This window comes from Vidua macroura, chromosome 7 (assembly GCF_024509145.1).
Source record: "Vidua macroura isolate BioBank_ID:100142 chromosome 7, ASM2450914v1, whole genome shotgun sequence".
In the NCBI taxonomy this organism is placed as follows: domain Eukaryota; kingdom Metazoa; phylum Chordata; class Aves; order Passeriformes; family Viduidae; genus Vidua; species Vidua macroura.
The window spans coordinates 36,893,204-36,906,573 of NC_071577.1; the positions used below are offsets into that span (position 1 = coordinate 36,893,204).

The 13,370-nt window shown below is 40.1% G+C and overlaps 1 protein-coding gene across 1 annotated transcript in view; it reads left to right on the forward strand.

Annotated features, from left to right (window-relative positions):
- The window catches only part of ARHGAP15 (Rho GTPase activating protein 15), a 320,784-nt gene that overhangs the window by 289,130 nt on the left and 18,284 nt on the right, over positions 1-13,370 (forward strand). The window contains exon 13 of the mRNA XM_053982387.1: positions 8,213-8,318. Within this exon, the coding sequence (XP_053838362.1) occupies positions 8,213-8,318 (106 nt within the window). The remainder of the gene's footprint in view (positions 1-8,212; positions 8,319-13,370) is intronic.

The following is a 13,370-nucleotide window of genomic DNA, read 5'->3' on the forward strand; positions in this document are numbered from 1 at the left end:
ATGCACAAAGGGATACAGAACGCTTGACAGGTCTGTGTTAGCAGGGTTCGCAATGCCAGTTCTTTATGCAAAAACCCTAATGCTTCCCGTCAAGCCATTAGAAGTGATACAATCAGCCCAGGCCCCATTAAGCCATCAGTGTCCACCTGTGATAAAGATGGCCATTTGTTTTCTTAAAGCCCACTTAATGTCTGCTTAACTCAATTTGTCAGGAAATGTAGAACAATTTCCTCACAGCCTGAAATTTGGTAGTGGTTCAAAGTCAAAAGGCCAGGTCTAGTCTTATTCAAATGATATAATGAACAGTCTTCAAATCTAAATCTCCCTTAGGGAGATGCTGTTTACTTTTTTTTTTAATGTTAGAAGAAAAAGGAAAAAAAAAAAGGAAAAGTAAAATGTATGTTTTTCTTCGATTACTAAAAATATTGAATCCTTTTAACCCCTTCATATGGGTCAGCTGAGAAATGAACTTCCTTGCTTCCTTCTTTTGCTGGAGGTTAATATACTAAAGGTTATGCAGAACAGAGCAAAAATACCAGAATGAATATGCAAAAATTATTTCCAGCTTATCTTAAAAGTCTCTTTTAAAGCATATAAATTTACAGTTTAAACATCTAAAAGATATCTCCAATTTTCACTCTTCCTGGGATCTCTCCTGGCACATGGACAAGGGGTCCAATCCCTCCTCTTGATGGCAATGCCAAGGGTGCAGGGAGGAAAGTCAGAGTGCATTTGACATCTTTGGTGGGAATTTTGCCTGGGGAAAGCAGACAACAGCTGAATAAATGTGATACAGCCCCGACTTTGTGATTGTTCTGGGACAGTTCCTATTCAGCATCCTAATTTTCAAGTAAGGTGAAATCTGAGAAACGCTTTGCCACCTCAGCCCTGTGCATCCTTCCATCCTGCTGCAGGTTTGTTCACTCCCAAATCACTGTCCAGCCTCAGGTTCTCAACGACATGGAAGTCTGGAGATCATGGGTGAGGATCAGAGGGATGCCAATGCAAGCCCATCTTCAGTGGGGGCCAGAGGAGGATGTGGAGGAGAGGGGAGCAGGGATTTCAGGAGCTGGCAGTGATGTGCTGTCATGTTTCCACCACTTCACCCAAAAAAAAAAAAAAAAAAAAAAGTAGTGATGGTCCACTGCTGTTGTAGGGCAGACTTCACCACTGTGAAATCACCTCTACAGTCAAAAATAAAAAAGAGGGAGCAAAACACCTGTATATAGAATAAGCAAGATTCTTGACTTTAAAGACATGTATAATCACACACTGATAGGTTCAAGAAATTCAATTCCATTTTAAATTTAAGGGGTGTATGCTGGTTTTGCCTTTGAAGACATTTTTTTTTTGGAAGTGTGAGCAACTATTTGTGTTTGGAAAGGAGCGCAGGTCAAGCATCGCAGTGCAGCCTCTCTGCTGGCTTTAACTGCTGCTGGGGAGGTGCGTTACGGCCTCGAGTTGTGCATTTGCAGAGAAAATATCACCCCGTCCAGATGCTCAAGTCTGCTCTTTCTGCTCAGAAAACCCCGCACGAGGCTCTCGCAGCGTATGAAAAAACAGGAAAAGAGCTCGGCACGTTTTCCCTTTGCATGGTAGAACTTAGAGGTGAAACACAATCATTTCAGTCTGGATCAGACTATCCTTTAGCAAAGTCCAAAGTCTAATTAACCCCCAAAATCGACTGACAAGGTTCATTCCTCTCCACTGCCGCCTAACTGGTTGTATGTACGCTGGGCATGCAGTACCTAAGTCAGATGCTGCTTTGTTATAATTAGGGCAGCAAATTTTGTTTTCTGTTTGGTACTTGCTGTTACATATTGCATGTAATGTATGGCACTGTTAAGGGAAAAAAATTGGAGTCAAAGTGCCTGGAAAGTTAGGTCTGCTCTGTAGCACTGTGAGATTGTTGACATCTGCCGAGGTTGGAGAGCTCAGTAAGCAGGAAATGGGGTGTCACTCTGAGTGGTAGTTTACCATTATCCTGGCATCCTAATGAAGTGTCTGCAGTGCACAGAGCTTCTGGATGGCATCTTAACGCACGGCTAAGCAAAAGCACTTCTCTCCTTGTCACTGTCATCCATCTGCCTGCACCCTACTGTAGCCAATGGGATGGAACCATGCTACAATGTGCTATAAGCCATTTAGAGTTGCACATTGCATAATCAGTCCCATCAAATATGTAAAAAATGACTATTATTGGTTATTTCCCTCAAACTCTGGCACCTGGAGTTCAATACATTAAAGTTTAACTTTTCTAAGTGCTGTTTCTTCCCATTAATTCCACATATATTTTTGTTAAATGGGAACGAGTTGCAAACTCATTGTCTTGGGTCTTGCTAGTGGATCACAAAAGTTGTATGAATATTCATTGCAAATTCCACTTTATATTACACAGGATGAATTTATCAATTGCCCAGATAGAGTGGTTTCACACAATTCTCATTTTCTTTTGCAACAACTAATTCTTAGGCATGAATAAAAAGTAAATCAATTCGGATCACAAATTGCTTATTTTCTTTATAGCTAATATTAGTTAGTTTCAACACTTCTTATAGATTTTTTTTAAAAAACAAGAAAATATTTTACAATATATCTGCAATAGAGGATTGCCACAGTGTACTGCGAGTGATTAAAATTGGGACTTTTATGTAGCATGCTGCCACATTAAAATATCCTGACATTAAAAGTGGTATGAATAAGTGATTTATCTATTAATACATTAAAACCTGTGTATCTTAGCCAGCATGACTTCCAGAATATGAAGACTTACCAAACGAAAGCAGAGTTTTGGGCAGTTGATGTGCCAGGAAAAAAAAAAAAAAATTAAGCCAACAGAGTACTCTTTTTTAAGCAAGTTTTCATTCCCTGATAACACCAAAGCCATCAAGGACTGGGGTTAAGCATTGTGTGACAGAGCAAGCTTCTAAAATGGGCAAGAGCGAGATGAATTGGCTAAGTCGGGTGTTTATTTATACAAACAAGAGGGCAGAACATAATTTAGTTGCATCAGGAATTTTTCACAGACATTAAAACTATAGCAAACATAACAGCAGGGATGCTTGCACAGCAGCACAGTGGGGAAGCTCACAGAGCGTCTGCCCACACTCCGGCTGGCTGTAGCCAGCGCCATAAGTCTCACAATTTCATTAGCACTCGAAAATCCACCTAAACCACCCCGTTCTGATTTTAAAAAATGTAAAAGGAATGAAATAAACAAACGCCCCCCCCTCAAAAAAAAAAAAAAAAACGGAAAAAAAAGCCCCAGACAAGACCCGTCTTTCTCTCGGCAGCCGAATCAGTTGAGAATTGTTGGAAAAACTCTTGGCAGGCAGATTTTGCTGTAGCAACAGTGTGTGACGTTTTAACCACAGCAGAAATCTTATCCAAAAAAACAGAACAAGGTGAGAAGAGCCTGTAAGAAAATCAGGGAAAACCATGCCTAAAAAGCCAACAACAACAAAAGGTGGCAGATCAATAGTTTGATATTTTATGCAGGATCATAAATCACTGGGTTTTTTTCAGCAGTTCAGCCGTGAGGCTCGAAAGCATAAAATGAAAGCATGGCTTGTGATAAAATTAGGCATTAATGTGAAGCATAAATGCCATTTAACATTAAACATGCACAAGCCACCAAAATGCCTGGAAAAAGGGAAATGGGCGCTATAGTAAAACTATACAAAGTAAATCAGACATGAATAATGCAGCAGGTCTAAGGAGGGTCACGGGTCAGACCCCCAGTACCTTACAAAATAATGAATGCACGTCAGGTTAGAGACACCCATCCCTTCCTAGCCAACGTGAGTTATTGGAGATAAACCCTGGACTTCCTGTTCTGAAACAAAGTGGCTTGTTGTAAACATCTATGTCCATTTAAAATTAATGATTAAAAGAAACATTCGGTGGGATTCTCTTAAGTATTCTTTATGGACATGAGTGCTAAAGGTTACTTTCTTCATTCATTTTTACCCAGCCACTGTTAATGTTAGAGACACGTCATGTTTTCTTCTGTGCCCAAATGTTTATCCAAAGCTCATTTACAAAAGGGCTTATATAATAGTAAGAGGAGTTTTTTTTCAATGCATTCTTCATTTAGATATAAACAAGAGAGCATCCCCACAGTTTTGCTCTGTTAAAGGGAGCCAGCCCTATTTTTAAAGACAGTAACCCAAATTCTAAATATATTTTCTATGATTCTTTTACACAGCAAAACCATCTGTGATTCACTTCAGAGTATCCTGATCTGCTGAAATTATCCCCTACGTCTCCCAAAATTTCCCCATAAAATGCAAAGAGGATTAGCCCTCCCCTCATTCTTTATTTGTTATATGTGATTATGATGACTTTCCCTTCCAAAATTTTCATGGGGAAAAGAGAGTCTAACTTTCCCAAATTATTTTTCCCCTCAGATTTTCACCAATTCTTGCAATCAAAAGAATGTAATTAAAACCAATATTGTTTCTTTTTATCACAATTGCTCTGCTTCCTTTTCTAGACTTAGCTGGAGAATTTAACAGCTGTTCAGAGTGTTTTCCTTCCTTTTCACCCTGCACTGCTGGGCTTCATGATACAGCACAGGAAAAGAGGATAACTTTTTCCCCACCTTTTTTTAAAAACCCATGTTTAAGGATTTCCTCCCTACACTTGTGCAAGGTAAAGAGAAAAACCTACAAAAAAAAAATTGAAACATCTTCCTACTCAGGGATCTGAAAGGGAAAAATTTCTAGGAATGTGGAACTGAAGGCATTACAGAAATAAAGCAAATACATAGGTATTGCAAATGAAACATAAGATCTTGCATCTGATCTGTTAAATATTCCATCAACAAGGTCAAGAGTAAAGACAAGCCCAGCCACAAAAACTGAAGCGAGAGTAAGCTTTAATAAAAAAAATGAACAGTTTATCCTCTTCAGCTTCTCAAGTGGAAAAACAAATTCTTTTATACCAGAAAAAATCAAGCATGTATAGAGCATTTTAAAAAAAAGTACTGATATCAACCATTTTAATGAAAGAATACCCAATATTTTCATGGAACTATAAAAGGGAGCAAGACTAAGTGTTATGGCAAAAAGCCTGGGCTCAGCAGCTTTGTGTGGGAAATGGTGAAATGTGACTGTGATTTATAATGAGAAAAGGTATCTACAACATACAATTTTCTACCTAGCTGCAAATAATAATTCATAGTGATGTCCCTTCCAGATAAAATACCTTTGCAATGTAGGACTCATGTGGTAAAATGATCATGATAAATGTCAGACCAGTGCAGGTAACGGCTTTACAAACCATTAAGATTAGCTGGCTCTTTTTTTTTGATGATAACAGTAACCATGCTGTGACTCTATGTGGTAATAATATCTCAGTACTGATAAATGCCAGAGCCAGGCAGAGGTGTTTATCATTCCCAGTTCAGAAATGCTGACTAAAGTTACCACATGTTGCCTGTTTTTTTCTTCTTTTGCAATAGACTAACAATTAACAAATAGACCGAAGCACAACATAATTTTATGCAAAATTTCTATGGTTTTTGTGTTTTATTGCCTATCTAAATATCCCTTATGTTCCAATACTGATGACTTTGGTACAGTAAGCCCTAAAAACAAAGCTTTCTACCCTTGCCATTCTCTCAATAAATAACTTTTTTATAAATTAATATTGGAGTGGGGCAGGGGGGATGCTATTTTATCTCCTTTACAAATACACCTCACAAAGAATTGCAGCCTCTGTGAGCAGCAGAGGGTGCAGAGATGTGGTTCCCCTATCTGGTATCTGTGTTAATCAACACAGAGCAGAAACACTTCCGTCAAGAGAACACGATAAAGTTTCACTGTACAACAATTTCCTGTAAATGTTCTGTAACAGACAAAGAGTGAGCCCTTCCTTCCACTGTGCTTGTCCCTGCCTCAGTGTCTCTGTTCCACTCAAGCCCAATGAATTCCTGGGGTGGGGGGGTGGAAAAAAAAAAAAAAAAAACAGAATTAAAAATTAAACTACTGGAGAACCTTTATTTATATATATATGTTATATATATAAATATATGTATAAATATAAAATATAAATATAAATAAATATAACTAATCTAGTGAGAGCATCACAGGCCTTTTCATGGTACAGCATGTCCAGAGAAGGGCAATGGCGCTGGGGAAGGGGCAGGGGCTCAAGGGGCTGCTCTGATGAGGAGCAGCTGAGGGAGCTGGATGTGTTTAGCCTGGAGAAAAGGAGACTCAGGAGGCACCTTAGGAGACCTTAGTCTCTGCAACAAACTGACAGGAGGTTGCAGCAAGGTAGAGGTTGGTCTTTTCTCCCAGGAAACAAATTTAAAGGAAATGACCTCAGGTAGTGTCAGGAGAGCTTTAGGTTGGGTATTAGGAAAAAAAATTCTTCATTAAAGGGATTGCTAAGCATTGGAACAGGCTGCCCAGAGCAGTGGGGGAGTCCCCATCCCTGGAGGGATTTAAAAGCCATGTGGATGTGGCGCTTGAGGGCATGGTTTGGTGGAGGACTTGGCAATGCTGTGGTAAAGGTTGGACTTGGATCATGGAGGACTTTTCAAAACCAAATGATTCTGTAGTTTTTTTATGTATACCAAGGCACACAAATAAAAAGCCCAGAGAATTTTCACCCCCTTCCTATAATAAATTAGTTTCTGCAAATTTCATACCATTTTCATTTGTAGCTTCAGACCTATTTCCACTGGGCAGTTCACCCATAGAACAAAATTGAGCAGTAGTAATGGCTTGTGGCAGAAAACATCAAGGGATGACTGCACTGCAAGACTGAGGGAGGTTGTGCTGTTCAGAAGTTAAAGATTTTTGTAGGTCAAACCAAAACAAGAGAGCAATACACAGAAGGTGTGCTCTTCATTTGTGGTTAACTTCATTATCTCTATTGTCACTAAGTTCATAAGAAAGTGGTGGTGTTTTTTTTACTGGAAACTAATACCTATGCACTGTCTACTTTTAGGTCTTTGTCTTCCATGTCTATATGATTGTTAAAATTAAAAATAATTTCAATTAAAACATCTATATCTGTGGGTATGAAGTATTACTCTCAGCAGGAATTAGCAACACATGCTGAGGAAGGAATATTATCCTAGTAATTTTAATTTTTAAATTAAGCTTGATTGCAGGAAAATTTTAAGGTGAAATTTTTTTTTGGTGAAACCTTTAAATCAAGTCACTAATCACCACGTATGCTTATGCAGCACCTACTGCAACTGGGATTTAATCCTGATTGAGATCTCTGAGTGCTAGGGTAATATGAATATTAAAGAGGAACATATACGAAGAATGATAGGTGATAATTAAATCATAGATGATAAAATCAGAAAAGTGTTCTCAGGTTATCTAGGGCATGTAACATGCAAGATGTTTTCCCTACGTCAGACCTACTCGTACCTTATCTAATCTGTTCCTAAATGAAAGAGCAGTTGTACATGACTTTGCTTTAGTTGCAACATCTTAGACAAATCGATGAAAATATCAGCCAAACCTTTCCCACAAAACAATGAATCGTGGTAAACAGGAAGGCATACCTTAACAGCAATGGCAGAACTGTTCTTATCACCCCAAAGGAGAGATTAAAGTCCTTAGTGCTGCATTCTTTATTGCTAATTTTAAGTTCGAAACACTTTTTTTCCTGCAGAAATTCCAGTTGTGGGGTATTACAGGTATGAGAAAATATCTACAGTGGAACAGTTTTTTGAAATAATTTTTGACAAGGTTGAACTACTAAAAACAATAGAAAAGTTTATGTTTCCAAAGATGATGGGGCATTAAAGTCAGATTCATAAATATACTGGGATTAATTATGATGAAGAAAAAAGGACAGCAAGGATTACATAGAAAGTGCATCTATCACAGAAGCTGCACCACTGGACAAATGTAATTCCAAAGGATAATTCCATTTAAGATGTGGGTCTCTTACTTCTTGGAGGTATTTGATCTAAAGAAGGTGTTCTATCAGTCTAATAAAATAAGTTAAAAGTAAAAAAATATTTTTCTGTAAACCAGAAAATGCTTTCTTAAGATGAACAGATAATTGTTAATCTTCGTAAATTACTTTTATTCTCTGTTAAGGTGAAAGAAGGTATGAAATATTCTGGTTTTAACCATGTATTCATGGTGACTTTTCTTTTACCAGCTACGGCACTGTGCAAAGCAATGCCCTAATGTGGCACTTAATTCGTTATTTTCTTTTTTTTTTTTTCCTTTAGAAATCCAGGACAACGCCACTCGCATCAAATGCATAAGGAGCTTGGTAAAGAAGCTCCCTAGACCCAACTATGACACGATGAAAATCCTTTTTGAACATCTACAGAAGTAAGTAGAACCATGGTATTGACAGATCAGTAATTTTAAAAAAGGAATCGGAATGTGGTGTCCTAATCCTATTGGAAGTGTCATCCAAAATAGCAAAGATAATTGCATTCTTTGGCAAAACTAAGCATGATTTATGGCATCTATGTATATCCTATTCCTGCACAAGAAATCAGGATGTCCAAGCAAAATCACAAATTTTAACTTGAGTAGAAAGCAGGACAATTCTGTTTCCTTCAATGCAGCCAAAAACATTGGGGTTACCATGCTACAGGTGCATTGAACTGGGCAAATGCAACATGTTCCAGATTGGGATCACCCATTTTGATGGAATTTCTCCAGGAATGGCCTTTTGGACGGTCATTGTTTGAACACTGAGGTCCCTGCTGTTCAATCTCCTGTACTGTCCATGTATAACCTCACTCAAGAAAACGTAGCAAGTGCTCTTGTCCTTCACAAGGAGCTTGTGACAGCACAGAACACCTAAGAAATGCTGAGGAAATATTTGGAAGTGCACCTTTGCTCTCCTAATGTTGCTGAGATACCACAGAGGCAGAAAAACAACCCTGTGACGTTGCCCCTCATCATTGCCCTGTGGTTTCCACACTCATTGAGCTGAGTTCACAAGAGATTTCGACCCAAAAAATCAACCCAGGGTGTCACATTCATCTCAGGTTTTCTTCTTGTGCTTCATGGCATTAACAGCAAAAGTGTACACAGCTGACATGGTTCACTCAGACACCCACCAGAGCTGTTTGACCTGCAGGATGCCAGGGAGCCCTCAGGGTAGGGATATGGGAAGGGCAGGCTCCTGTGATCCTATTCCTCCTCGCTGTTGGCACTACCCATGCTGTTTTCTACAGTCACTTTTCAGCCAGACTACCCCTAAAACTGAAGGGACATCAGGATCTGGGCCCCATCAAGGCACAGAGGAGTATTTCATCCCAGGAACGATATACTGACCCCAGTGAGGGAGTGATAAAGGCTCCAAATCAAAGACCGTTCTGAACTTATAATGAATGATGCCTTTATAGCGATCATTTCTTGGCATGTGCATGTAAGAGATGTAGATCCTTTATCTTGTTTTGCAGCTTCCAGCTGAAATGGCAAAACGAAGTCCGTATAGTTGTGGGAATGCCCCCATTCCATTAGGCATGGAAGGATTTTAAGCAGTCCATAAAATGACTGAGTTTGGCCTTGCAGAAAAACAGTTTTCTGTGTGTTCATTTGATGCACTGTGTGCACACATTCTCTCCTTCAGCAGGTTATCTAGAGAAGGATGATAATTTATTACTGGCAATGGAAGAATAATAAGGGAAATTATTTCCTGGGAAGAACATGAGTGCAAGGAGTGGGTCCACGCTGTCAGCACAGATATGCCATATACAAAATTTATTGCACTCTGTGTGGCATTGATCTTAACCTGAAAAAGTTTAGTTGCCGTGTCTTAGGGGAGAGATATCAGGTATACACAATAAGTCTTTGATCTCATAGTTAAATCATTTGATTGAGACTCGGGAGACGTGGGTTCAGTTCTTGGCTTTGACCGGATGTTCTGGGTGACCTTGGGTAAATCATTTAATCTCCCTGTGCCTTGGTTCCTTGTTTACAAAATGATGATAATACTTCCTTTGTCTGCCTTGGCTTTTTAGAGTATAATCTATTTGGGACAGCAATTGTTTCCTGCTGTGGATGTGTAGAATAACTGGTGAAACTGGACCCACACTGGTGGTTTTTTGGAGAAAACAAAATGAAAAATAAAACTGCTAAAATAGAGGAAATAAAATACCAATAGTTCAAAATGCAGAGGTACACCAAGGCAACACAGTGGCACAGAGTGATGGAAGGCAGGAAGACGTGACAGTGGAGCCATTTGGGGGTTTAAGCATTAGGGAAGTAATTGTCTGAGTTTCTCTGAAGAAGGTCAGTCTTCTTCTCTGCCTCAAACACATCCTCAGGAAAAGATAGGGCTATTCCATAAGCTTTGCTCCATTGATATGGAAGCAGCAGTAAAAAAGATATTGAAAGCACAAAAAAATCCCCCCCCCCAAAATAAAACATGTAAGTTCTCTTGAACTTGTTGATGCTAAAGACAGTCTGAATGATCTCATGGGTCCATAAATAAGAATAAAGTAGTCTTCTTACATTTTCAGTAGTGATGTGATGCTTATATTCTGCAAATAGAGACAATGTGTGTTTGTTTTAATCAGTCCAGGAAACACGACCAGTTTGCAGAGGTTACAAAATGTAGGGTTATATTAATTTTGGGGACACTCTTCAGAAGAGCAGTGTCAAAGTCCCTCAGCACGGACTTGCACCACCCCCTTTGATCACAGGACTTTCTCAGGGCAAGTCACAGGAGTTTCAAAAGTCTCTGATTAGTTGGAAAAATAACTAAACTGGCTTTATTTGAGGCATATTACTGCAGTTTCTATATTTGCTGGTTGAGATGGATGTTCTTGCCCACTGTTGAACTGCTCTTAAGGGGGTTCTTATGGGGAGAAGATGAGGGATTGCAGCTATGCTGTTTCCATGGCATTCCCCCTCTTTCTCCTACCCTTCTCCTACTCTTTTCTTTCCTGTCAGACAGACAGAACAGGGCTATACAGACCTGGACCATGGAGCTGTTCAAGCCTGTGACTTCTATACAGCACGAGAGAGCATCGGTCTCACTGACACTCAGCACGAGAATCCAACCTTTGCCTTATCCAAAGCTATTCTGCAGCAATCCAGTCTGCAGGAGCAGGTCCAGATCCAGCAGAAATAACAATGAGAAATGCACTTCAGAAGGGTCTTCCTTAGAAACCCACACAAAGCAGATGATGAGAGAGTCTGTGAGAAAGGCCTGGCAGCAGGGATTAACACCCCTGCCATATATCTCTCTTCAACCAAGCTCTCTGAAGCTGCAAGAAGTCACAGTGCAGTGTATGCAGCCCACAGGAGGTGGATTAAAAGCAAAGCTGGGGCTGCAGCACCTGTTCTTTCAAGGTTTTTTTTGCGTTTGATAGGAAAAACCACAACCCACTGACGTCCCTGTTCATCTTTCCATGAATTCTCTTCTACTTAAAAGTAAAACAGACAAAATCTGGGGTTGAACAGACATATCACATAGCTCTTGTCAGTCTAATTCCATAAGGAATCATTCCATTATGACTCATGCTGGAAATAATTGAGCACAACTACTATTAGGCTATTCATGCTCCTTCCCAAAGATGAGCAAACCAAACAAATAGACTTTACACAGGAAAGAAACAACAAAAAACCAACCTGAGTAGAGACTTTCCTGAATAAAGGGCTACAGAAAACAGCCTGTTCTACTTGAACATGTTTAGAGAATATTTGCTTGCTCTGTACAGCCCATATTTTTCTGCCCCATACACCAATTCCACAGGTGTCCTCTCTTTCCTCTTCCTTACATATGACTTTTACTCCCAAACAAAGTGAGCTAATCACAGGTACCAGCTAAAACTGATGCACCTTTCTGGTCCCATTTTTTGGGTGCACACAGGACATCAAATGATGCAGAAACCTTGTCTTTGCTCTCTGCACAAACACGAACTGAGCACCACGAATCCCTATCTGAGAAACCGTTTTATGTACCCAATAATTTACTCACAGAATTGTAATACAAGTTAGGCAGAAGGAGAATTTCACTCTATGTAGTATTTTATGACTTGTTTTCACCACAACATCTTGAGGTAGCTGTTACACACCCATTGGGAAACCGAGGCACGAGAAGTTTAAATGACTTAAAGTCTCAGCATAAACCAGCAACACAATTTAAAAACCTGGATGGGGGCTTTTTATTTGCACAGAAGCTTCTCCAGTGACCACAAAACTTCTCATTTCTCCCTCATGCAAAATGCAGCAGGGAGAAGGAACACCCTGGCTGGGCCCTCAGCACTGGGCTCCAAGCTGGCGAGGGTGGACGCCGCTCTCCTCCAGGAGCTGTGTGCCTGCATTACACAGCACTGTGCCTGAGCTCATGAGCTGTGCTTATTAATGTTAAATTAATGAATCTCAGCCTGCTCTGCTTATTAGGTTGAGCTCCATGCCACCACGAGGCAGCTCTGCGACTCCCAGACCCGAGCTGTGCCACATCTGACCAGGCTGGAGCACAGGGCAGCCAAGCTCCGGTCTGGCTGTACCCATCCGTGTGGACACCCCTGCAAGGGGAGGTGTTAGAGACAAAAACCCCTCTCCTTGCTCCTGATTTCCCTGCAAAAAAGCAGGATAACGTGTGTTATTTACAAAACTATAAAAGGGATGTTGAAATAATTAAAGGGGAAGGCAGGGGCCAGCTCCCATCCCTCTCCCTTACGTGGAAAGCGCGGAACCCAGATGCCCAACTGTGGAAGATATTCTTCCAGCAGCAGCATCTGCCTCCTTGGCAGGCACTTCAGGCAAGTTGTCTGGGGAGTTCTGCAGTTGCCTCTTGGTTTATCACGTGGATCTGTTAATGTGCCCTATCTGGCTGGCTTGTCCAGGCAGGAGCTGATTTGTTTTAATTCACCTTTGAATCCAAGAAACTCCATTTATTTTGCTCCATTTTTCCCATACTCTACATAGCATGGCAAGTAATTTTCAGATGCTATCCAGGCTTTCTGCCCTTTCAGAGGGAGAATGATGACTTTCTCCCTGATTGTCTTCCCCCTCTGCCCAAATTCTTCATTCTTACTATTAATTGTTTGCATTGATTTCACTGGAAATATGTTCCTCATCAAGGGTAGAATTACATATCTAAGACAAACTCACTGATATTAATATATTATCTAACAAAAGTCATAAGTATTAATCTGTTTTGACAAAAAAACAAACTTCCCCCATGTTCATAGGTGTGTGAACAGGATGAAAACATCCAACCTTCACAAACAGAGAGGAGGAGCAGTCCCCCCACCTCAAACCTTTGGCAGCAACATTCTGAAAAGCCAAGTTTTTCCAAACAACTAAACAGACTTGTTTCTACCTATTAAAAGCTAAGAGAAAAAAAGGAAATAAAAAAGAAAGGAAAAAGAAAATTAAGCAGACCCATGCATAGCCAGCAGCCCACAGTAG